The sequence below is a fragment of the Chrysochloris asiatica genome, unplaced genomic scaffold, assembly GCF_000296735.1.
Source record: "Chrysochloris asiatica unplaced genomic scaffold, ChrAsi1.0 scaffold00030, whole genome shotgun sequence".
NCBI lineage: Eukaryota > Metazoa > Chordata > Mammalia > Afrosoricida > Chrysochloridae > Chrysochloris > Chrysochloris asiatica.
Window position 1 is genome coordinate 1,179,706 of NW_006408548.1, and position 25,919 is coordinate 1,205,624.

General features: G+C 43.1%; 1 protein-coding gene across 2 annotated transcripts in view; it reads left to right on the top strand.

Annotated features, from left to right (window-relative positions):
- SRGAP3 (SLIT-ROBO Rho GTPase activating protein 3) overlaps positions 1–25,919 on the top strand; it is a 413,130-nt gene that overhangs the window by 379,529 nt on the left and 7,682 nt on the right. For both annotated transcript variants that reach the window (XM_006851564.1, XM_006851573.1), the window contains exons 15-19: positions 7,317–7,451; positions 10,772–10,877; positions 11,072–11,299; positions 14,043–14,122; positions 25,226–25,406. In XM_006851564.1, the coding sequence (XP_006851628.1) occupies positions 7,317–7,451; positions 10,772–10,877; positions 11,072–11,299; positions 14,043–14,122; positions 25,226–25,406 (730 nt within the window). The remainder of the gene's footprint in view (positions 1–7,316; positions 7,452–10,771; positions 10,878–11,071; positions 11,300–14,042; positions 14,123–25,225; positions 25,407–25,919) is intronic.

A 25,919-nucleotide genomic window follows, 5' to 3' on the forward strand; every position in this document is an offset into this window, starting at 1 on the left:
CCATTTTGGGTAGCCAATGTCCAAGTTGCCCATCCCTGTCTACTCTGTGTGTGGAGGGGGTGGGAATGATTCTTGCTGTAAGAATTTAACAACAGTCTTTTTGATGGTATGTAAATCATCAAGCCAAACTGTCACCAACCTTCTAAGGAACATTCTGGTTATATTTCTTCTGAGACTGATTGGTTCGTGCTTCTGGGAGTCCACAGTATATTCCGTATTTATCACCAATACTACAATTTGAATGCATGACTTCTTCTCTGTCATCCTTGTTCATTGTCCAACTTTGCATTCATTAAGGAAGTTTGAAAAACATTACTTAGATCAGACAACCATATCATCAAAGTGACATTTTTGCTTTTGGAAACTTGAAAGAGGTCTTTTACAGTAGATTTGCATTATTTGATTTCTTGACTGCTACTTCCGTGGACATTGATTGTTGATCCAAGTAGAATGAAATCCATGGCAACCTCAATTTTCTTTTCATTTACTCAGATGTTTATGGGTGTATATGTATCTGAAGTCAATATGTTACTCATGCTTAACAAGAGGAACTCACAGGCAATGGGCGTTTATGTTGTTGTTAGGTGCCATTGAGTTCTGAATCATAGCGACTCTATGTACAGCAGAATGAAATACAGCGTGGTCCTTTTTTGTTGTTACATTTGAGCTCATTGTTACTGCCACTGTGTCATTCCATCTCGTTGGAGTCCTCCTCTTTTTCGTCGACACTCCAATTTACCAAGCATGATGTCCTTCTCCAAGGATTGGTCCCTCCTGACAACATGAACAGAAATACGAGACACGAAGTCTCATCATCCTTGCTTCGAAAAAGCATTCTGGCTATATTTCGACCACTGATTTGTTTGTTCTTCTGAAAAACCATGAGTGTTCCTTCCATCTTCTTTTGCTGCTTCCTGTGTCATTCAATATTTTAGCTATGTTGTTGTTGTTAAGTGCCTTCAAGTCGGTTCTGACCCATAGCGACCCTGCATAGGGTTTCCAAGGAATGGCTGGTGAGCTTGAACTGCCAACCTTAGAGTTCAATCTGATTTTGCTGTCCAACGCATTAACCCACAGCACCACACTATGGCAACCGGAGGCTTTTCTTCAGATTGAGAAATGCCGATTATGTCCTTCCCTTTTGGTTTATTAACTCCTGATAGTTGTACATTTCATTGTAATACTTTTGTCTTCTTGGTCTGCCTTTGAGATCTTCTGTTCAGTTCTATTACTTCATGCCTTCTACTCATTTAGCTTCTCTAATTTCAAGAACAAGTTTCAGAGTCTCTTCTGTCATCCATTTTGGTCTTTTCTTTCTTCCCTGTCTTTTTAATAGCCTTTCTCTTTCTTCCTGTATGATGTTCTTGACAGTATCCCACAACTCTTCTGGCCTTCAGGCATTCACATCTAATACATCAAATCTGCTCTTGTGATGGTCTCTGAATTCAAGTGGGATATACTCAAGGTCATAGTTTTCACTCTGTGGACTTATTTAAATTTTCTTTAGCATCAGCCTGAACTTACAGCTGTTCAATTCTCAGTCTGTTCCACAATCAACCCCTGGCCTTGTTTACGCTGCTGATAGTGAGCTTTTCCATTATCTCTTACCACAGATAAAGTCAGTTTGATTCCTCTGCATTCCATCTAGTGAGCTCTATGTGTACAATTGCCATTTATGTTGTTGAATAATGTATTTTCTATGAGTAAGTCATCAATCTTGTGAAATTCTATCATGGGATCGCCAACATGGACTCTATCACCAAGGTCCCATTTTCCAACTACTGATCCTTCCTCTTTGTTTCCAATTTTTGCATTCTAATCCCTAGTAATTATCAATGCATCTTGATGACATGTTTGGTCAATTTTAGTCTGAAGCAGTTGGCAGAATTCTTCAATTTTGTCATCTCTGACTTTAGTGGTTAATGTATAAATTTGAATGATAATGGTATTAACTGGTCCGCCGTGTACCCACTGCAATCAAGTCTATTCCTACTCATAACATCCCATATAGAGTTTCCAAGCCTGTAAATCTTTACAGGAACAGACAGCCTCATCTTTCTCCAGTGGAGCGGCTGGTAGGTTTGAACTGCCAACCTTATAGTAAACAGTCCAGTACTTGTCCTACAGTGCCACAGGGCTGTGGATATTATCCTATACACAGACAACAAGATACATCTCGACATGTTCTTTTTGACGATGAATGTAATGTCATTCCCCTTGAATTTGTTGTTTCCAACATAGTGAACAATATGATTGTCATTCAAAATGGCCAATCCCCGTCCATTTCAGCTCATTAATGCCTGGGATATCAATATTTATTCTTTCCATTTCATTTTTGACAACTTCCAATTTTGCTAGATTCATATACTTCATGAATTCAGTATTCCAATTATTAATGTATGTTTGCAACTGTTTTTTCTCATTTTGAGTTGTGCACATGAAGGTCCTGAAAGCTTTGCTCCATCCATATCATATCATTAAGGTTAACTCTACTTTGAGGAGGCAGCTTTTCTTTTTTTTTTTTTAATGTTTTATTGTGAATTATATGATAGTTTACATGGGAGAACTTTAGTTTTACATTCATTCCATCGTATATCATCTCACTGCCATGGTTCCAATCCCTTCCATGCATCTTCAACCACCCAAAGGGTATATCCCAGAAACCCGCTCCCTACACTTCCCCCTCGTCCCCCCAGTTTTCGGCCCACAGTCCCTTTCCCTCTCTGAGTCCAAAGTCCCCGTCACTTCATCACTCCACGTCATCATCTCTGTCTCCATCTCAGGCATCTCTGTTTCTCTGGGTAGGGTCCCGCTCTCGGCTCTTCTCCATTGATGGTTGCAGAGGCCTTGAGGAGGTAGCTTTTCCTCAGTCATATTTTGAGTGCCTTCCAACCTGAGGTGCTCACCTCCCAGCACTATATCTGACAATGTGCCTCTGCTATTCATAGTATTTTCAGAGGCTAACCATTCAGAAGTGGTCTGTATCTCCTTCTTCCTGGTCTGTTTAGTCGACTAATTCTGCTGAACCCTGTCATCATGGATGACCGTGCTGATATTTAAAATTCTGGTTGCATAGCTTCCAGCATCACAGTGTAGAAAAACAAAAATGATGTGTCTTTAAATTATGAAACCCTAAGAATAATTTGTGGTAGTAATTAGGAAGCCATTTAGAATAGTGCAGAGTATTCAAACTCCTTAGGGTCCTCAAAGGCCTCAAAGGTTACTGCAGGGAGAGAGAAGGAGGCTGAGGAGTTAGGACTTAGACTATCCCTACCCACCCATTCAATTTACACAACTCTGTTCGAATTTCTTAGAAAATGTTTTTCTTGAAAAAGAGAGCGTGGGGTTCTGCTGCAAAGGAAAGAAATAGGAAGATAGACAGACAGATAGGCAGGTAGGTAAGTAGACAGCAGATAAATTAGAAAATCACAAGTAACAGAAAGAATATCTCTTAGGCATGACGCAGTCTGGTCTGACTGACTGGTACCTGTCTGACTGTGTAAGTGCCTTAGTTGTCTTGAAAGGGAGAGGGGTCCCGGAGGTCTTTCTAGGTGTTGTGCAAGTGCTCTCTGAGTATGGACCCTTTAGTATTACTATGGTTTTTGATGTTTTCTCTTTTTCTTCTCCACAAAGAAGTTTTGTGGGCAAAGCATTCATGGGACTATATGAGAGGTTGTCAGGGCTGCCACACAAATGTTAAGACTGGGCACTGCCAAAGGGCAAGTGGGAGTTGAATGCCAGCCCACACTCCATAAACTGCTAACCGTGGGATAGGACTTTCTACTGGAGGAAGGGGGCCATTTCTCTAAGTTGCACTAAAGCATGTTGGGGCCCAGAGCTCTCTTCCTATAACGGAGGCAGAATAAAGAGGTCTGAGTGTGAGTTTCTGATTCTGCTGGTCATTGGGTGCTGGTCTGAGAGGTGCCATCCATGCTGTGCTAGGTCATTGTCTCTATACCCTCTGGAAGGAGTTAATGGCTCCCTGATCTCCTTTGCCTCCTGTCCAGGGGCTCCCAGCGCTGAACTAGCTCAGCATCCCTGAATTCAACTGAAAAAGACTACTCCCTGAGATTCCACTCTTCCCTATCCATTTGGCAAAAATTCAAAAAGGTGAACACATTCCATGGGCAGACCTATGGAAAGACAGAATTCTCCTATGTTGCTGGTGGGGATGTAAAATGGTACACCCCTCAGGAGGGGAATTTGGTTGTAACTGATCAAACTACATCTAAGAATTTATCCTCAACAATTCCACTTCTAGAAAAATAGCACAGATACAAATACAAAAACCCATATGTACAAGGTTATACACACTGTGGCAATATTTGTAATAGCAAAATATTAGAAAGCAATCAAATGTCTACCCATAGACAATTGATGGAATACATTATGGTGTAACCATCACATGGAGTTCTTTGCAGCCATTAAAAAGAAAGAAAGAAGAGTGAGAAACATACCTATAAACTGATGTAAAGGGATTTCCAGATTGATTGTTAAGGATTTATCGTACTTGTAAAGGAATTCTTGGTAGCACAAATGGCTAAGCGCTCAACTCTAGCTAAAAGTTTGGCAGTTCAAACCCACCCAGGAATACTTCAGAAGACTGGCCTGACAAAATGTTTCAGAAAAGCCCTGAAAATGCTATGGAGCACAGTTCTCTTCTGACACACACAGGGTTCCCATGAGTCAGAATCAACTCCACAGCAATTGAAGGAACAAATATGTAAATGAGCATATATAGTAATATACTACATTTTGTATAAGAAGCAAGGGCAATAAAAATGCATCTGTGTGTTGCTTATTTTTTCAGAAAGAAACCCACCAGTCTAAACCAGAAACTAATGAAACGGTTTACTGGGAGGTGGAGGGAGAAAGATAAGGCTGGGGCCCCTCTACCTGGAACTTTGTATCTGGTTTTGACTTTCGGACCATGTGAATGTTTTATTTTTCAAAACTATAAATTTAAAAAGCAAAAGAATTTCTAAAAAGAACCTCTAAAGTTCAATAGAAATAGAAACAAATAAGCTAACTATGTATCAAATTTACAACATAACCACATAGAGAGTAGCTTTTACATATGTACATTTTTTGTATTAAGGTTTCATTTAAATATCATGAAGTTCATCAGTTTAAAGTAAATGTGTTCATAGTTTCTAGCCCTGGTGGTGCTAGATAACTATTGGACTGCTAACCACAAAGTCAGCAGTTCGAACCCACCAGCCACTCTGAGGGAGAACGAAGAGGCTCTCTGCTCCTTTAAAGAGCTGTAGCCTCTGAAACCCCATCCAGCGTTGCTATGAATTGGAATCAACTCAGTGGCAGTAGGATCTGGGTTTGAGTATACTCACAGAGTCCTACAACCATCCCCATAATTTAGTTCTGGAAAAATTTCTTCACCCCCAGAAAGAGACTTTGTACGCATTTGTTGTCCCTTCCTCTTTTGGCAATTAGCAATCTACTTTCTGTCTTCTAATTATACATTTAAGTGGGATATAGTCTGAAGATAGACATATATACCCAAACATACACACAAAGAAATTGTTGACTTTATGTAGAAGATAAGTTAGTAATAGTAATGTTGGTGTTAAAATTTTCAGGACTATTTTATGTATGTTGTAGGATAAAGCAAATAAATAAATATGGTAATGGTATTAGGAACCAAGAGTTTCTCTGTAAGAAAAAGATAGACACATACAAAATAAATGAAGGCAAGCAAAACTTCGTATATTAAATATGAATTAGAAATATTATTCTGAACTCGTATGCACACATATATACTATCCACTGAAAGGGGCGACAAACCATTTAGAATATTCCTGTAGCAATGAGTATCTAGATCTTGGTTTCCTAAAGCTATTCCCTACAAAAAGGAACCAGAGCTCTGTGAAGAGATGTTTGATACTAGAAAAGTGCAAGGAAATCTTTTCTGCCAGAAAGCAAAGAAATGTTCAATAAAGAGGTTATATTAAAATGACAGAAGAAAGGATTCCTGGGGCCAAATTTGGGCCATTTGGAACATCCAAAAGAAAAATGATGATAATAAATCACAATACATTGAATTAACCTTTTTAAAAAAAAAAAAAAATTTTTTTTTTTTTTTTAAACTAAGAGGGGTTGGAGCAAGGGGAGGAAAGTTCTTCCTTACAGAAGAATGCCAGCTAATAGATACAGGCGAAATAACAAACAGAAAATGCCTATTTTGTAACCCCTAGTGTGATCATTGATTTGGGCCAAAGTCACTGTGGATGCTTAAACAATTGGGTGAAACTGTTGAGGACATTGATACGCACAGGACAGGGCCTCACAGTATCATTTCCAGATCACTTCCTGATTTCAGAAAGGGAGGCATGACTTTAACATGTAGAGATCGGAGTCTCCACCTTCACCAACAACCAAACAGCAGCAGCAGCAATCTGACATTAGGTGGTTTCTGATGGGATGCCATAAGGTGTCTGCCAGTGACACCCAGGTAGAACTTTTGCCCAAAATATGAAACCGGGAGCTAATCATGAGACAAATTCAGAATGGGAGACATTCTACAGGACTGGCCTGGACTCTAAAAAAGTCATTATTATAAAAAACAAACAAAACAATTGGATCTGTTCTACATTTAAGGGACTAACGAGACATAGCAACCAAATGTGAACATTGATAAGAGCTTAGTTTGGGGGCGTTTTTTAATCTAAGGAAAAAAATACATGATAGGAACAACTGGGGGCGTTGGAATGTGAACTGTATAGTTAGTAAATGATGTTTGGAACTATTCATTTCCACAGGTGTGATAATACTGTGCAGCAGAAAGATTAGATGTTCTGTTCCCATCAAGATTTACAGCCTTGGAAGCTCTGTACTGGGTGGCTGTGAGTTGGAACCAACTCAACAATACCTTGCAGCAATAATAATATTGTGGTGGTTCTGCAGAAGGAAGTCTTTATTCTTAAGAGCTATGTGTTGAAATATTTCACAGTGACCTATTTGTTGTGAGGTCTACAAAATATTCTCAAACAGCTGAGCTGTGACAACAAGAAGTATAAATAACGACAGAGAGAGAGCAAACACGATGAAACTTTGACAATTATTTGGTTTAAATGCAGGATAATGTGTGTTCATATATTATTATTACAATTTTTCTCTAGATTTTCAAATTTTATAAACAGCTGTAGGGAGAACTTTAAGTTTGCTGGAAGTGGGGATGTGTCCGCAAGGCTTGTCCTGTTGGCAACTCCTCCAGCTCAGACTGGATCAATCCACATCTACCACTGTCAGCCTGTTCGCTGGCTCCTTACCAAGCTGAACCATCTTCTGTTTCCACTCAGGCGAAGACCCCCTTGTAGACGATCAGAATGAACGAGACATCAATTCAGTCGCTGGCGTTTTAAAACTGTATTTCCGAGGACTGGAAAACCCACTCTTTCCTAAGGAAAGGTTTCAAGATTTGATATCTACCATTAGTAAGTACCAATGGGGAAGGGCAGGCAGATGAGGGGTTCCCCAGTGAGGTAATCAGCTCCCTGACAGCTCTTTATTGAAGTTGTGCTGAGGCTCAACACTGTCCCAGGCACAGGGGAGAATGACCCTTGCCCTCAATTAACTTAAAATCTAGTGAAAATAACAAGATGCTTCATAATGAAGAAGCTAAAAAGATGGCACATTTCTGGGTGCAGAAGATGCTCAAAGGAGGAGACGCAGAGGAGGGCTTGGTTTCACAGATCAGAGTCCAGGGAGTTTGAACAGCAGAATGGTTCTGGAGGAGGTACATGGGGAATCCTGTGCCGGGCTGAAGATGTAGACCAATAATAGGACCAGAAGGCAGTGTGTGGAGCAAGAGTGGGAAAACTGTGAATGCCTTGCAAGGGTTTTTGCAGCTTTTTCCCCTTAGGTAATAGATAGCCATGGAAGGTTGGAGAGTCAGATCATCGATGTGACACACAAGGGAATGGTGAAAATAAGTTGACCAGGTGCCTCCTCTGGCATCACTGGCTGTAAGAGCCCTGCTGATCCTTATGTTTCTGTGGATAAAGGCACAAGCCTAAGCTTCCAGGATGAAGTCAAGTCACCTTGGCCGTAAGATGCCAAAATCTAAGGCAACTTTTACAAAATGCCTTTATAAATAAATAAATAAACCTCTATTTCAAAATGTTTTAAATTGTCCTATACCTAGTGCCACTAGGCATTATACTTACCACGTGCTGGGAGAGATTTGCAGCCAGGAAAATGTCCCAGGAGGTGGCAAGAGAAGGAGGCTTCAATAAGACCCTTCTAGAACCCTTCTGCCCACCACATGACTCTCTGCTCAGCTTTCCAGACCTAGCTCATGCTCCGAATCACAGCTCAGAAATTCCACACCACAAAATCCCCAACCCTCTCTGAGCCTTGTGTCATGTGCTCAGCACACAATTTTAGAAGTCCCCATAGTCTAATTACTGAGCAAGGCTTTGCACAGACATTACGGACCTTGAATCCCACCTTGAACCGAAGAGTCCCTTCTCTGTTTCTTTCCAAAGCCTCTCATTGCATTGAGGAGAAACTGTTACCCACCAATTCCCTTTGTAAACAGAGAGCGGAGTCTCACTCTCAGGCATTTTGTCTTCAGGAATGTCTAACTGTAATTTTGTAGCATTGTTTTGCTTTCTTTGTGTCTATTTTTAATGTCACCTTCTAATTATGTCACGTGATGCTGGTTTCTCTAAATGGTTTCCTTTGAAAATAAATGTATTTAAAAAAAACAATATTAATACCTAATATGATGGAAGCTGTGCCAACACTGTAGATTATAGTGAGGGGTGGTAGAATCGATATGCATGCATTATCATTAATTCTGTGAGGTGGGGGCGGGGGGGGAGGGAGCTGGGCCGCAGAGGTAAGCTAGACCATGCTGAACAGAGAAGATCTTTAATGTGCAAAGACCCAGGGGCAGGAAAATCCTTTATGAGAGGGAAGGATGATTCGGACATCCTGGTCCAGTGTTTCTCAGTTGGGGCACGCACAATTGGTTTGAAGGGTAGAATTCACACCCTGACCCCTGGATATCGTATGCCAGTAGCAACCCCCAGTCATGTGACAACCCCAAAGAATGCCCCATGCATTTCTCAGTGCCTCCAGGGGCGTACTGTCGCCTTATCTAGTCATCTTTGAGGAAGGATGGTGGCTGGGAAATAAGGCAGGCAAGGTTGGTTGAAACCCCATCATGAAGGACCTTGGATGCAGAAGAAACCCAGAGACTATTGTGGTACAGAAGGAAAACACTGATGTCCTGTGGACCCAGAAAGAAGGGCTCTGTGAGAGAGACAAGTGCTGAGAAGAAGCTTACATTGCTCTGGGGATCCGCCCTGTGGCCACTCACTCTTCCTATCTCCAGCTTTCCCTATCCATAAGGCAAAGCCCCCTAATGACTGTGATCTCCTTACCAAGCCCACCTTGGCCTGACTGTTCAAAATGCACCTATGCCTCATGTATCGACTGCTTAGTTATCTGAAATTTTGCATTTACAGCAGTAGTAAAAAAATGTACTATCCAACAATTTGGTGTAGTGGTGTACCTCTGACAGTATTGAACACTGAGGTGCTCTGCAAGACTAGCACTGGCTGTGATGGTTAAGGATATGTGTCAGCTTGTCTGGGCCATGCTTTGCAGTAGTTTGGCAGTGATGAAACGATGTCATTTGGCAGTTACATAATGATGTAATTTGGTAATTATGTAATATATGTAATCATCCTCCATTTTCTTATCTGATATGAATATCCTCCCTTTTTGCATAATGCCGAGTTTTGCATAATTTTTCATGTTGCTATCCCAGGCATGGGTGCAACATTGTCTCTCTAAGATGGTGAGGCCCTTGAACATCTGCCAGGCCCTTTGGCCAATATGTAACCTGAGAAGTGACTGTTTATTCCACACTTATTTCCTGATCACCTACTATGTGGCAGACCTGTGCTACAGCTGGTGTTTCTTTCTTTTTAACTTTTAACTGTGAATTGAGTGAAGGTTTACAGATAAGATGATCAGCTGTACATTCAACAAAATACACTTTGTTTTATCTCAAGCTTGTGTTTAATAAAATGTGGTCCTTATGGTTTATCTGGTAGTGTAGTAGTTACGAATCAGGCTGCAAACTGTAAGGTCAGCAGTTCGAAACTACCAGCTGCTCCACGGGAGAAAGATGAGGCTATCTGCTCCCGTAAAGAGTTACAGCCTTGGAAACCCTGTTCAGAGTCGCTATGGGTCAGAACCGACTCGATGGCACTTAACAACAACAACAACAACAACAATGGTGTTTATCAGGGCTCTTAGGTTACAAGTGACAGAAATTCAACTTAAACGGGTTGCATCCATAAGAAGGAATGCATTGGCCCATGTCCCAGAAAGTTTAGGCCCAGCTGGATTCAAGCCCTCACATGGCCTCAGCAGGAATCTGTCCCCCTGCATCTCTGTGCTGACTTCACTCTCAAGTAAGTAAGCTCTTCTTTTCTGGCAGCCTCCAGCAGCTCCAGACTTTCCTCCATCCAAGTTCGAGAGCGTACCATACCCTCTCTAGATTTTTTCATCCCAAAGTCCCAGGAATTAACTTGGTACTGACCAGGCAACAACCCCCTCCTTGAACCAGTTATGTGGCCACGGGAATGTGATGTTCTGATTGGCCAGGCCTGGGTCACATGAATCCTTAGTCAGAGCAAAGCTGGCTCTCCTAGCACCACTTGAGCTAATGTAGGAGATGGGAACCAGTACATCTTTGAGGATCAAAGGCATCCTGAAAAGCCCCTTTATGTTGCAGAACTGGAGACCCCAGCTGAGAGGGTGCACCAGATCCAACAAATCCTCATCACCCTGCCCCGTGTGGTCATCGTGGTCATGAGATACCTCTTCGCTTTCCTCAACCAGTGAGTGCTTTTAGTTTGCCTAGCCAACGGGGCCCCTCTCTGACCCTACCGTGGCCTCCTGGGAGGGGGCGTACTGAGGTCTTCAACATATAGCACAGAACCTTCCTGGATTCTAGCAGAGACCTCAAAGAAAGAAATATCAAGGGGAGGACTGGCCTTTCCCCAGTGACTTGTGGGTCCCTCCTTTCTTCTAGCCTCTCCCAGTATAGTGATGAGAACATGATGGATCCCTACAACCTGGCCATCTGCTTCGGGCCCACCCTCATGCACATCCCTGATGGACAGGACCCTGTGTCCTGCCAGGCACACGTCAACGAAGTCATCAAAACCATCATCATCCATCATGAAGCCATCTTCCCCAGCCCCCGGGAGCTAGAGGGGCCCGTGTATGAAAAATGCATGGCTGGAGGGGAAGAATATTGGTAAGATTCCACTCCTCTTATTATTATTATTATGACCGTTATTGTTGTTATTCAACAGGAACAGTAAGAAGGCTCTTCAATTTTCTTACTGCTTTTCTGTCTGTACTTTCATAAACTTTTTTTTTATTATTATTTGAGTAATAGATAGGTACATCCATCAGTCCTCTCTTGGTTACAAAGGATACATCTCAAACTAACTTAAACCAAATGGGAATTCATTAATTTACTTAACTAAAGAATCTGGGAATATGGCTTCAAGTATAGCTGGATCCAGGGGCTCAAATGTTACCATTAAAACTTGGTCCTGCAGTCACCATCTCTTGACTCTGCTTTCTTCTGTGTTGACTTCATTCTCAGGCAGCCTCTCCTCTTGGTGGTTGAAGAAGGCAGCCAACAACTCTAGATTTAGAACCCATTCTCTCAGTATCCCCAAATGTTCTTTCCAAATGCCCCAACACAAGCCCAAGAATTACATCTCACTGGTGAGGCTTGGTTTAGTGCTGGTCCCTGAACTAGTCACATGGTAGAGGGATGCCATGCTCTAACTGACTAGGTGGAGGCACAGGAAGCAGGGAAGTGAGTAAATCCTACCTCAGTCTTATGGACTGAGAGTGAGTCTGCCCCTTACTACTTTTCCCATCTGGGAGTTCTCTTTTCTACACAAAGTAAGTTCACGCTTTCTGAGTGCTCCACACCAGGCCAACAAGGTTCATTCAGTGAAGCTTCTCTGTGGAGTGAGCACAGCACTGGGTTGTTGGAGAAATAGTTTCGAACCTTGTCAAAATCAGGACTGAGTACCTTCCCCAGGCTAAGACTTTACAATGTGGTAAAGACAGGATATTCAGAACACCAAGGGACAGACCAGTCATTGTTACTTTATCCCCAGTCTATGACAATGCACAGCTATATATTTAGGTATTATCTGGTCTGCTTTCAACCAAGTGCCTACAGAGGAGTTTGTCTTTTGATTTTCAAAGCATTCCAGCCTCTTGAGCTAGCTTAGCTCTGGAGACATAGTAGAGCTTTAAATTCTTCAATGAAGCGAGCCCCGCAGTTCCTTTGTTACCCTATATACAAAGAAATAATGGGTCATATTGTTGTTGTTGTTAAGTGCCATTGAGTCAGTTCTGGATCATAGTGTCCCTGTATAGCCAGTGGCTTTGAACTGCCTACCTTGCAGTTAGCAGTCCAGTGCTTACCCTACAAGTATCAACCTGGACTCCGCCACCATGGCCCATTATTTCATTGGTGTGGCAAGGTCGGCGGTTCAAATCCACCAGCCGCTCCTCGGAAACCCTGTCCAGGGTCACTGTAAGTCAGAACTGACTTGACAGCACTTAATCACAACAACAACAGTGTTGGCTAATCACAGCTCCCTAGTCTCATTGGCAGCACCATGGAGCACGCCAGTCCCTGTTCTGAAACATTTAACAGAAACAGAAACATTTAACATCCAGCAAGCATAATTGATGAACAAAGAGGAATTTTTCCCAGTCTTTGCAATCATTACCAGGTCCTTATTTTTGTTACAATATATATAATTAGTGTTCTGCGAAGAACACACAGATCTTAGTGTATTTATCAAAGAACAAAATACAATCACCACATTTCTCTAAATCTCATTTATTTCCCAAGAGAAAGGAAAACTATTAATTACAGAGAAATTCTGGAGGAGTTTTCAAGGCCAAAAAACAGGATTTATCTGAGGGTCTGTCATCATAGTAGACAACAATCATTCATTCAGTCCTATTACTGAGCAACTGAAATAGAACCTGTCCTAAGCAAGGATGTGACTATGAACCAGATTAACCCCTGGCTTCTGGAAACTCTACTGAAGGAGACAAGATGATGTTCCAGAAGTGGGCCCCTAGGCCAATTTCAGGTGGTCAGGAAAGACCCCATTGGAGAAGCAAAGGCTGAACTGAGACCTACTTGAAGGATGAACTGGAATAGGCAAAGAACATTCTAGGCCATGGGAATAGCACCTGCAAAGAGCATTCAATGAAATGGAAAGCAGGCAGTGTGACCAAGCGTAGTGTGTAAACAGGGACTGTAAGTCATTTTGCGGAGTATGAACTATGTCAAGCAGGCAGTGCAAAATATTTAATAATGAAGTCTGTCTCCCCGAATGCTGTTTAAATGTCTCTGAGGAGCCTTCCTCAACCACCCTTCATTCCTCGTTTCTGCCATTCTTGTCTCTGCTCCTTTGTTTCCTACATAACATGTGTCTCAGCTTACAACAGTTTTCTTTACTGGCCTGCGTACTCGGGCATTTTTCCTGTCCCCCTCTAGAATGTAATTTCTATAAGGGCAAGGACCTTGTCTGCCTTACCCATCACTGCATCTCCTCACTGGGTCTGTCACCCCAGTTCTGAGACAAGGGAGCCAGGGGAGATGATGTGATGCACAATCCTCCCAAGGTTCCTTTCTGGGCTGGATTGTTGGGCCAGTGGTCCTTCTGATGATAAACATCAGTCTTTACTTTTATCCTCTGCATCTTACAAGAACATCTAAGCACTGACAACTTTGACCAAGAAGCTATTCCAGCAAAGTGCAGGGCTGTGGGGAGCTAGAGAGAAATTCAGGAGAGCTTCATGGAGGAGGGGGCTGTAGAGGGACAGAATGGAAAAGACAACATACCAGGAGCCGGAGCATGATGAGGGTGAAGACCCAGAGGTGGAGTAGCTGAGAGTGGTGTGAGGGTAGACAGCCCCTGGTGAGTCCCCTTCCTGTTTCCTTGCAGTGACAGCCCACACAGCGAACCAGGGACCATCGATGAAGTTGACCATGACAATGGCACTGAGCCTCACACCAGCGATGAAGGTGAGTGGGGAGCAGGGTTTGGAGGCAAGGAACTCCCCCCAAAAAACCAAGTGCCATCAATGGATTCCAACGCCTGGCAACCCTGTGTGTGTCAGAGTGGAACTGGGTTTCCAGTGACTGCTTTTCCTGAAGTACACTGTCAGATCATTCTTCCAAGGTACTTCAGGGTGGACTCAAACTTACAACCTTTGAGTTAGTAGCTTAGACTGTTAACCGTTTTGTTGTTGTTGTTAGGGGCCACCGAGTAGGTACTGACTCATAGCGACCTTATGCACAGCAGAACGAAACACTGCCCGTTCCTGGGCCAGTTTCACTAGTGTTGGCATGCTTCAGCCCATCCATGCTGCCACTTGGCCAATCCATCTCATTGGGGGTCTTCCTCTTTTTCTCTGACCCTCCATCTTACCAAACATGATATCCTTCTCCAGCGACTGGTCCCACCTGACAATATGTCCAAAGTATGAGAGACAAAGTTTGGCCATCTTGGCCTCCAAGGAGTATTCTGGCTGCACTTCTTCCAAAATGGATCTATTGGTTTTTTTGGCAGCCCATGGCACTTTGAATATTCTCCTCCAACACCATAACTCAAAAACATCAATTCTCCAGGCTTCCTTATTCACATGCATATGAGGTTATTGAAAATACCATGGCTTGGGTCAGGCACACCTTAGTCCTTAAGCTGACATCTTTGCTCTTCCACACTTTAAAAAGGTCTTGTGCAGCAGATTTGCCTAATGCAATACGTCATTTGATTTCTTGACTGCTGCTTCCGTGAGTGTTGATAGTTGATCCAAGAAGAATGAAGTCCTTGACAACTTCAATCTTTTCTCTGTTGATAAGAATGTTGTTTATTGGTCCAGTAGTGAGGATTTTTGTTTTCTTTACATTGAGATGTAATCCATACCGAAGACTGTGTTCTTTGATCTTCATCAGTAAATGTTTTAAGTTCTCTTCGCTTTCAGCAAGCAAGGTTGTGTCATTTGCATATCGCAGGTTGTTAATAAGTCTTCCTCCAATCCTGATGCCACTTTTTTCTTCATATAACACAGCTTCTCGAATTATTTGCTCAGCATACAGATTGAATAAGTATGGTTAAAGAATACAATCTTGTCACACACCTCTCTTAATTTTAAAACATTCAGTGTTCCCATTTTCTGTTTGAACAACTGCCTCTTGGTCCAGGTACAGATTCCTCATGAGCACAGTTAAGTGTTAGCCACCCAGAAACTCTAAGGAACTCCCCCAGGGACCTATCGTACTAACTGTTCACCAACGTAACCACATGGCAGACCCACATAAGTATAATCCCTCTGTCTCTTCAAATTGGTACATTCATCCTTCAAGAGAAGAGATGGGGTCCCAGGAAATCCTCAAATGCACACACACTCCAGGTGGCCAAACTTCACACCTACTGCTTCATCCATTTATGTATCTTATTGGCCTGTGGCCTAGTTCCTATGGGATAATAGTGTCTCAAGTAGGAAGCCGCCTTTATCTTCCTCCACCAACCCCCATTCCTCCAGCAAACCTTGGTGCAGTATCTTCAGGCCTGTGCCAGCCACAGGAGCATGGAGGTGATGAATCTCAGTCTCATCATCCCAGAGTGCTTCTATCTTGTCACCAGTCTCTGTTATGTAGTGTTGTTGTAACAGATATACCACAGATGAATGGCTTTAACAAACACAGATCTATTCTCTCTCAATTTAGAAAGCTAGAAGTCTAAATTCAGAACACTGACTCTGGAGGAAGGCTTTCTGTCTCTGTGGGCTCCTTGCATCATCTGTAGGCCCAGCGATCCTTGGAGATTTCCATGTGTCTTGTCATCAGTCTTCCCCTGGGTCTAGAGAGTCAGAGTATAAGATCCCTGGGTCCAACGGATGGAGCTGTTCCTGGTCTTCTTTCTCAGGGATGCTAAGGTGCCTGCTCTCTGCTAGCTTCTCTGTCCTTTTATCTCTTATAAGATAAAAGGGGATGCAGGCCATGCCCCCAGGGAAAGTCCACTTACATCACATCAGGACAATGACTCCAGTAAGGCTGCTGCACCCCACCCCCATGCCCTCACATCAGATCGCATCATGGCGATAGATTCCCTCTGTCATTACATAGCTGCCCAACCACCGAGAGTCATGGCCCAGCCAAGTTGACACTTCTTTAGGGGGAGCACAATTCAATCCATAACATCACCTTCCTACTCACTCTGACAAACAACTCCCCATGATACAGAGTGACAGTGCCAGTTACAAGTGTGTCCCCAGTGCCAGGGGCACCCAGAAGATAAAGCCCAAGGCTGCTGGTCCAGGGAAATGTGTGGAACAGGCTCCAAGGAGTTTTCTAGGCTCCCTCATACTTTCTAGACAAGGAAACTAGAGCTTGGTAAACCTCTAGAGAAGCAACCATGTAGACAAGTCATTTGGGTAATGTGTACCCAGAGGTACTGTATCCTTTAGGCCGAATGGACACAATGCAGAATGTCCACCAAGATGTTTTCATGTCTTTTAAAATCAGACAGGTACATGAATATGATCCAGACTGGATTATTTCATCTTTATACCAATGTGGTGGTAAAATATAAATGTTAACCTTTTTTATTTAATGGAAGAAGGGGCCCATGAAGGCACAAATGTCAAGGACTCACAGAAGTTATAATGTGGCCCTCCATTTTCCCTGTGAACATTTTGTTTTTTTAAATTATCGTTTAGCATTTCTCTTACTTGGCCTTTATGTTTCCCTTGTGGAATAAACCCAGGCCCTGTAGGTCACCACAGTTGTCAGGAGACTCAAGTCATTTCTGGGAGTTGGCTAAACAAGCCAGACCATACAAGAACCCTTACATCATAGTGGGCCTATTTCTATTTTTTGGAGTCCTAATGTGGTGCTGCAGGGTCATGTACTAGACCGCAAGGTCAGTTTGGGCTGCAAAGTTACCAGTTCAAACCCATCAGCCACTCCTCAGAAACTCTGTATAGGGTCGCTATGGGTCAGAACTGACTTGATGGCACTTAACAACAGCACTATTTCAGTTGCTAATGAAAGAATCTCCTCCTTGAACTGACTTACCCATAAGGGAATCAGCTCACATACCTGAAAAGTCCCAGGGCTGATACGGTTTCATGGATCCAGGAGCTCAGATGATTTTGCAGTACTTTGTGTCCATCTTCCTACTCTGTTTCCCTCTGTGCTGACTTTATTCTTGAATGAGGTATGCAGTGACCTTTGGCAGATCTAGGCTTTCACCATCCTTTAGCCTTAAAAGTTCAGAGGAAGGTGGGGGCAGATCTTTTCCAACATGGAAAAAAATATTTTTAGTGAGTCTCATTGGACTGACTTGGGTCATAAACTCAAGTGTGATCCAATCTCTGTGGCCCAAAAGGAAGTGAATGGGTCAGGCCTGCTTAAAGTCTATTGGCATGTCAAGGTTGTATGTATGGAAAATATGTTTATTTGTGCTTGTTCATGGGTCTTTGAGATTTAGAAAGAAACCAGTGTTAGGCTGAGTAACTTGATTGTCAAAACAAAGCCAAATTAAAAAAAGAAATCAAGGCAACCTACCAAGGCAATTTTTGTTAGATGCTAAATGAGAAATGAGTTTGCCAGTTTAAAAAGCCACTAACGCCAATAGCAGAAGCATGTTTTTATAGGTACAGTAGGTCAGTTTTCCATTTTAATTGCACCTTTATTTTCTTACTGACTCCTGTTGCCGCCAAGTCCATTCTGACTCGTAATGACCCTCTAGGCAGAGTAGAACTGCCCCCTTAGTTTCCAAGAGTGCACATCTTTATGGAGGCAGGCTGCTACATCAGCTGGGTTGTAACCACCAACCTTTCCGTGAGCAATCGAGTGCTTAACCACTGTGCTTTTTCTCTCACTGTTATTTTCCCAAGCTTCTGAATCGCCTTTGACTGCTCCTTATCACCCACATCTAGAAAGCGATGAAGCTAAGGCCTGTTAACCTCATCTACTCAGCCCTATGGGGGCTGTAAGTGGACTTTAGGAAGTCCATGAGGGGAGAAATGTTTCTGCTGACATGCATGCCTCCAAGAGGCGCCATGTGTTTCATTAGAGTATTCTAGGCATCTACTAGAAATCAGGATAAGGATTTTATTGGTTTGTTTGTGTTTCCAAATATTTCTTCATAAAAATTTTCAAACAGAGAAAAGTTGAAAGAAAGTGTACAGTGAACAACTAACCATCACCTAGTTTCTACAGTATGAACGTTGGTCTCTGTTTGCTGGATTACATCAGTCTACACCTCCGTCCATCCATCATAGTTTAATGCATTTCAACATAAATGTATACCCAACATGATAGCCAATCATTAACCTAGAGCTAGGTTTCTTTCCCTTAGCCCAAAGTGTTGAGATCCATCTATGTCATGTGTATGACAGTAGGGTTTTTTGGGTGTGTTTTGTGTTGTTTGTTTGTTTGTTTTTTGATGTTGTGTTTATTATCTTTAATTATGCAAATATTTGTTCATTTGTATCACCTAGAGATCACTTCACCCACTACTCTGCTTGGCAGCCAGTCTCTTCTCTCTCTCTCCAGCAATGATAAGGTTTGTTGCCTGTGCCAATAGCAAAAAACGTTGGCAAGTCTGGTGACAAAGCTGTTTCCATTAGTATCTTTCACATGAACCACATCAAAAGAGCCAGGATGTTCCCTCTCAGTTAGTGATCACACCTATTTTTCCCAGGTTGGTCCTCCCGTCACCAAATCAACCAAGATTGCCAGTAGCAACCTTGATGAAATCAGTAATCTTTCCAGTCTCCAAATCAATCTGAATGGTACCATTCCCCTTGATGAGGCATCAGGGTAGCATAGGGGGTCAACATCATGATGGAGGGATTCTTTTGCCCACAAAGACCTTTCTTACTTTGCAAAACTCATACCTCCTCAGGTGTAAGATGATGAACAGCAAATTGACCCTTGGTGTCATAGATCAGGTGGAAATTCATTTCTGGTTTTGTCAATGTTGGTGACTTCCACAAAACCAGCTGGAGAGGTTGTATCAATTTGAACCTTGCCATCAATCATAATGAACCACTGCCTGCAGATCTTTTTAACCTCATCTCCTATCGGGGCACTCTTCAGTCTGTTCCTTAAGGAAATGATCAGTGGGAGGGATTCTCTCAACTGTGGGGACCAGTTTGTCCAGCATCCAATGTTTTGGGGCTGCTACACACTTGAGATGATTCTTGGGTTCACAAGTCATGTCTGCTTGGAGCAGGAAAGAGCTGGTGTTTTGTTTTGTTTAAAAAACAACCACTTTTTATTGTGAATCTGGTGAAGGTTCACTAGAGCAGATCAGTTTTATATTTAGCAAAATATACATTTTGTTTCCTCTGGTTGATTACAATCCTACCTCCCTTTGTTTGACGTTTCCCCTCCTTCTTTCCTAACCATTTCTGAACTTTGCCCCTGGATAGATGCTGTCCTTTTGATGTCAAATGGTTGATTATTCTAATGTGTGCATACTTCCCTAAAGTTACTGTTCCCCCTATGATGATAGGGTTTAATGATATTCAAATGACACTGCAGTCAGTTGAGTGGCAAATGCCCCAATTGTACTCAGACCATGGCCACCACCATCGCTGTAAAAAATAACAAACACTAGAAAATAACAACAGTGGTGTCTTTGTGTCCCATTGCTGCTGTGACTAAAACACCACAAATGGTTTTAAAGAACAGAAATTTATTTTCTCACTATTTAGAAGCTTGTTGTTGTTAAGTGCCATTGAGTCAATTCTGACTCATAGCGACCCTTTATAGGGTTTCCAAGAAGTGGCTGGTGAACTGGGACTGCCAACCTTGTGGTTCAAACCGACCTTGCAGTCCAATACATTAACCTACAGCACCTAGAAGTCCAAGTTCAGGTCACTGACTCCCTCTCTTCAGCTCTGGAGGAAGATCTTGGTCTATCTTCAGCTTCTTTTCCTCAGTTCCTTGGGAATCTTCTTGTGGGGGTGACATCTGTTTTCCTCTACTCATTTTTGCTGATTTCTGTGTATGTTGCACCTTATAACTCAGCAGCAGTTAGCTTAAAGTAGGACAGACCCAACACTGGTATGGCCTCATAACCACAGCAACAAAGGAAAGCCCTAATTCCAAATGGAATTGCATTCACAGGTGGGGTTGGGATTCTAGCACATATTTTGGAGGAACACAGTTAAATCCCTAGTAAGTGTCCACTTTAATCTTAACTTGGTTGATGTCCCTAACCCATAGTGCAGAGATGGAAACAGCTACACCTGTGGTTTAGGCTTGATGCCCAGGGAGAACTCTCCTGTCCTCTTTAGCCAAGTCTAAATCTTAATACCCTGGGATGCTGCAGCCCAAGGCAGTGAAGGAAGCCAGGTCCTGAGTGAGGAGAGGGGCAGACGGAGGCTATGAATGGGCCCTGGGGAGGATAAGAAAGTTAGCACCCTGAACTCTCATGAGCCTGCTCAGGTTAGTGTGCTCACCAAAGGGCAGGAACTGGGGTGTGGGTGTGGAGTGAGGTGGTCTCCTCTCCCCTAACAGGAGTACTCTGGCAGGACATGGTTAGAGAGGGGGATTCCAGTTTCCTCCTGGGTGAGGCAAACTGCTCACGAGATCAGCTGCTAACTGAAAGGTTGGAGGTTCAAGTCCACCCAGAGGCACCTTGGAAGAAAGGCCTGGTGATCTACTTCTGAAAGATCAGCTACTGAAAACCCTGTGGATTGCAGTTCAGTTCTGCTGTGATGCACATGGGGGTGCCACGCATGAGTCAAGGTCAACTTCACAGCAGCTGGGAAAAGGTACCGAGATGGGGATCAGGAGGGAATGAAGTTGAATTTGAGTAGAACTGCGTGGGAGAGCAGTAAGGAGGAGAATCACATCATCTGTTTTGGGTATAATAAACCCAAATAATAGATTTATTCAGAAATGGCAGCTGTTATTACTGCTTCTACCACACACACTTATGTAATGACATCTACAAACACACGAGCTTTCTCTCAGCTTGCAGTTCAGCTCTGCTCCTTTGTTTTCTTCCCTTTACTTTTTCTTCCCCATCCCAGCCTGCCACTCTGAGCTCCAGACAGTGGCCCAGCAACTGCTTGAGGTTCTGCGGGTGAGAGAGGCAGAAACGAACCCAGAGGCAGCCTCTGTGGGTTCCTCCAAGCATCTGCAAACCTCTGCCAGTCAGCTCCTATATCAGAGTGGGGAATCTGGTTTAAATGAAATCCCTGGGGTGAAACGTGCTTTTAACCCACCTTCCCACCCCCAGAGTGAGGCCTTTCTGCCTCTGTTGCCAGGCAAGCAGATAGGTCTCTAGGCAGCTCCAGCCTATGGCTGGGTAGAAGATTCAAAGAAGTAGTGAGGAGAAATGTCCTTATTTGATGGAGAAGGTGACCCTGAGTCAACATCTGACCCATTTAGCTGTGCTATAGCTGCTTGTTTTCCCTCCTTGCATCGCCTGTGTCAGAATAGCTTTTAGAGACATTTGTTAGGGCGCCAGCTGGGGAGAGGGGACTTCAGTGTTTGAGGGCTGCTTCCTGCAGAAGGCAAGGCGGTCACTGATCTCCCTGTGCTGATGCATCTCAGGGCACCCAGGTATAGTCTGTGTGAGTCAGCTGCTTATGGAAGGGAGCCCTGGTGCGTGTATGGAGTGTATATGTGTGTGTTGTGGGGCAGGGGGAGGTCTCCTCTCTCTGCTCTTCATGATGTCTATGGCCCTTAGAAGAACATTAAGTCTGGTAACAGCAACAACATTCTCACACAGAGCTAGCTGTGTACCAGATACTGTAGCAAGCATTTATATATATATATATATATATATGGAGCTCTGGTAGCGTAGTGGTTACAAATCGGGCTGCGAACCTTAAGGTCAGCAGTTCGAAACTACCAGCCGCTCCGCGGGAGAAAGATGAGGCTTTCTACTCCCGTAAAGATTTACACCCTCGGAAACCCTGTACAGGGTCGCTATGGGTCGGACCCGACTCGATGGCACTTAACAACAACAACAACATATATATATATAAAATCTCATTTCATCCTCATGAATGGTTCTATAAGGTGTGTGGTAACATTGATATTTCCATCATACACATAAGAAAGCTTAGATAGGATGACTAACTTGTCCAAGGTCACCAGGTCACACTCCATCTGGTACAGCCAGATGTGATGGACAGGTGGGTGGATGGATGGATGGATTTATACACAATAATCCACAATGCATGGGGCAGATGAAATGCGGGGGAAAGCCAGCAGTGGGAAGGACTTTGTGGGCTGTGAACACCAGCGTTTGCTTTTGTTCCCTCCTCTTGGAATTAAAAAAGCAAAACAAAATCGTTTAGTTTTAATATTATTTATGTATGTTTAAGATCTTTGGAATTACTTTAAACCAAATACATTAATATCCACATACAATCAGGTTTCTACCAAGTGTGGGTGCCCCTGAGGGTCTATAAAAGATTTAATAAATCATATGAACAACCTCTGTGCTTTCAAAAAATATTTCTTCTCCAAACCACTAACTGTATATGAAGGGGCTTCAAAAAGTTCATAGAAAAATAGAACTAAAGGATAACAGGACTTTTCCCATTTGAAACACCCCAGTAATCTCAGCAAACCACTTAAACTCTCTGCATCTTAGATATTTTGTCTGGACCTACCCATATAAAGGCTGTTGCTGTTGGTAAATGCCATTGAGTCAGTTCCAACTCATAGCAACCCTGTATGGGGTTTCCAAGGAACTGCTGGTGAATTTGAACCACCTACCTGTGGTTCAAGGAGCCCTGGTGTAGCGCTGTGGGTTAATGCACCAGACTGCAAAGCCATTTGAACTGCAAAGTAGGTGGTTCAAGCTCACCAGCTGCTCCTTGGAAACCCTACACAGGGTCGCTATGGGTTGGAATCGACTCAACGGCACTTGACGACAACAACCACCTGTGGTTCAAAGTGACCTTGCAGTCCAGTGCTTCATCCCACAGTGCCACACCAAGTGCCCACAGGCATACTATTGACTAAGTACCTGGTCTGTGTCTGGAATTTGTTATACACGTTCATGCACGGTCCTTTTCTTTCTCTTTTATCTTTTTATTCTTGTGAGCATTTTATTGTCATAAGGATCTCAAAGGATTTGACTTTTAATACATACTTTTCAAATAGATTTTATTTTTAAAAAATAGTTTTAAATTTACAGGAAAATTATGCTGAAAGTACAGAGACTTCCTATCTATCCCCTTATCCCACCCTGTACAGTGTTTCTACTATTAGTAACATCTTGAATATTTTTTACAACAGATGAACCAATATTGATAAATTATTGTTAAAGTTCATTGTTTTCAGTTTCATTCTTTGTGTTGTATAATTCTATGGATTTTGACAAATGCATGATGGCATATATTCGCTATCACATACAGAATAGTTTCCCTACCCTAAAAATGCCCTGCATTCTACCTATTCATCCCTGCCCATCCCCTGGCACTCACTAATGTTTTTACTTTATTGATAGTTTTGCCTATTCCAGAGTGTCATATTATTGCAATCAGATAGTCTGTAGCCTTCTCAGACTGGCTTCTTTCATTTAGCAGTAGACAGTTAAGGCACCTTTTATATTTTTGGAGTTTTATAGCTCATTTTTTCTTACTATTCTCACCATTGTGGGTATACAAACTCATACACCCTTACAAGTTTTAACAATTGCTTGTGTTGTCTTCTAATCCTCATAAGAACCCTTACTGACAAGCCAACTGAAGGCTACTGAAGTACAGCTGTAACTTGCCCAAGGTCACACAGACAGGAAATGGTAGGCTGGCAGTAGAAGTACCTCAAGGGCAGAGACATATCCTCACTGTCTAATCCAGTCGGGGTTGGTTGGAGAAGAGGAGACATTTGATGAATGAATGTGTGTGTGAAAAGAGATATGTTTACGCTACAGCCCAAATAGAAATACCCCAAAAAAAACCTCCCACCATAATAACTCCTGGATAAACTTTGAGATCTGGGAACCCTCTAAAATTATGTCCAATGTGCACAGATGGTAGTCCACATACACCATCTGTTTGACCTTCCAAAAGTTCAGAACCACTAAGTGTGCTATAGGAGGACAAAGAGGGAACTCACCCATTATCCACTGCCATTGGGTCAATTCCAACTCATAGTGACCCTATAGGATACAGTTGAATGTCTCCATAGGGTTTCTATGACTGTGACTCATAATGGAACAGATAGCCTCATCTTTCTCCTAGAGAGTAGTTGGTGGGTTTGAACTGCCAACCTTCTTCAGTTAGTAGCCAACATTTAGCTCACTGTGCCACCAGGGTTTCTTCAAAAAGGAAAATGACTCATGGGGGGGGGGGGGAAGGAAATAACAGTATGGAAGGAGAATAACCTATTAGAATATTGTTTTAATAAGAACTGAAACGTGGGATCAAGAGGTAGAGAGAGAAATAAGTGCTCTGACCAATGTGTGGGATGGTAAGTCTGGTGCCAGAGGTAAAGAGGAGTCAGGGAAGCCATGAAAAGTCACCAGGTTTATTACACACAGCTTCCAGAGACAGGGAGGCACCACATGCCCTAATGCAGGACCACGCGGGGCTGAACTAGGGCTGGCAAGATAAGCTGGAATTGTAGGAGAGGAATTGTAGGAGGGGAATGGCAAGCTGGGCAGGGTGAGTCAAGTTGTGCAGGCTTCCTGGGAATTGGGCATTGTGACCAACTCTGCAGACAGGAGGCATAAGGCTGCCCCTAGGTATTGGGTGCATGGCCCAGAGGAATTAGTACTGTTGCATGTGAGGGCCTGAATGGGGACTAATTCGAGACTTGGCTTAATCAAGTGCTCAAGAAGGAGAGCAGACCTGCCTCAAAACTGTGTCAAGACAGCATCTTAAGAAAATAGTATTTCAGCAAGCAACCATTGTACAGTTTGAGAAACCAAAGCTCAAAGGAATTCAATGACTTGCTTGAGGTCCCAAGGCAGAAAGCAGATCTGAGCCTAGAATTCCAACTCCTGAGCCCCAGCTCAAACTGCCTTCAGCAGGCTTGCTACCTGTCCTTCCCCACAGAAGCCAGAGCCTTTCCGTGTGAGCTTCCTAGACTGCCCTCTGTTGACTTCATGGACTTTCTTTCCCTTGTTCTTTCCAGAAGTGGAGCAGATCGAGGCCATTGCCAAGTTTGACTACGTGGGGCGTTCCCCCCGTGAGCTGTCCTTCAAGAAGGGGGCCTCACTGCTACTGTACCACCGTGCCTCAGAGGACTGGTGGGAGGGCCGACACAACGGCGTAGACGGACTCATCCCACATCAGTATATAGTTGTACAGGACATGTGAGTAGGAGTCAGGAACCTGTGTGAAAAACACAGTAATAGATTAGTGATGTCTGGAAGGGGTGCAGGCAGGGAAGTTCTGGGTTGTTGTGCAATTATTTGCTCTCCCTGTTACAAAAGATGCTTGGTCATCTGTAAGAATGGGTTCTATCTGACTTCCTCTTAAGTGGAGATTCACTTCATAAATATGCAAATTTCTCATTCTTCAGACTATAAAGAGACAGCATTGGATGCCCCTGACCCATCTGATAACTTCCAGTGCATGTGTCACCCACCACAACTCAATGTGTCGTGGCTGTTTCTAGACACTCCACCCTCCTGGGCTTCCCTGTAGCCAGTGGCCAGCCTACCACCTCCTCAACTGCATGCCATGCTCCACCCCTGAGGTGGCTTCTCAGGGGACAAGCAGAAACAACCCTCTATTTGAGTTATTAGGGCACTATTGTTAAGTGATGATTTCTGTAGTTAAAAAAGACCTTACATTCCAAATGCATTACCAAAAATTCAGCATCT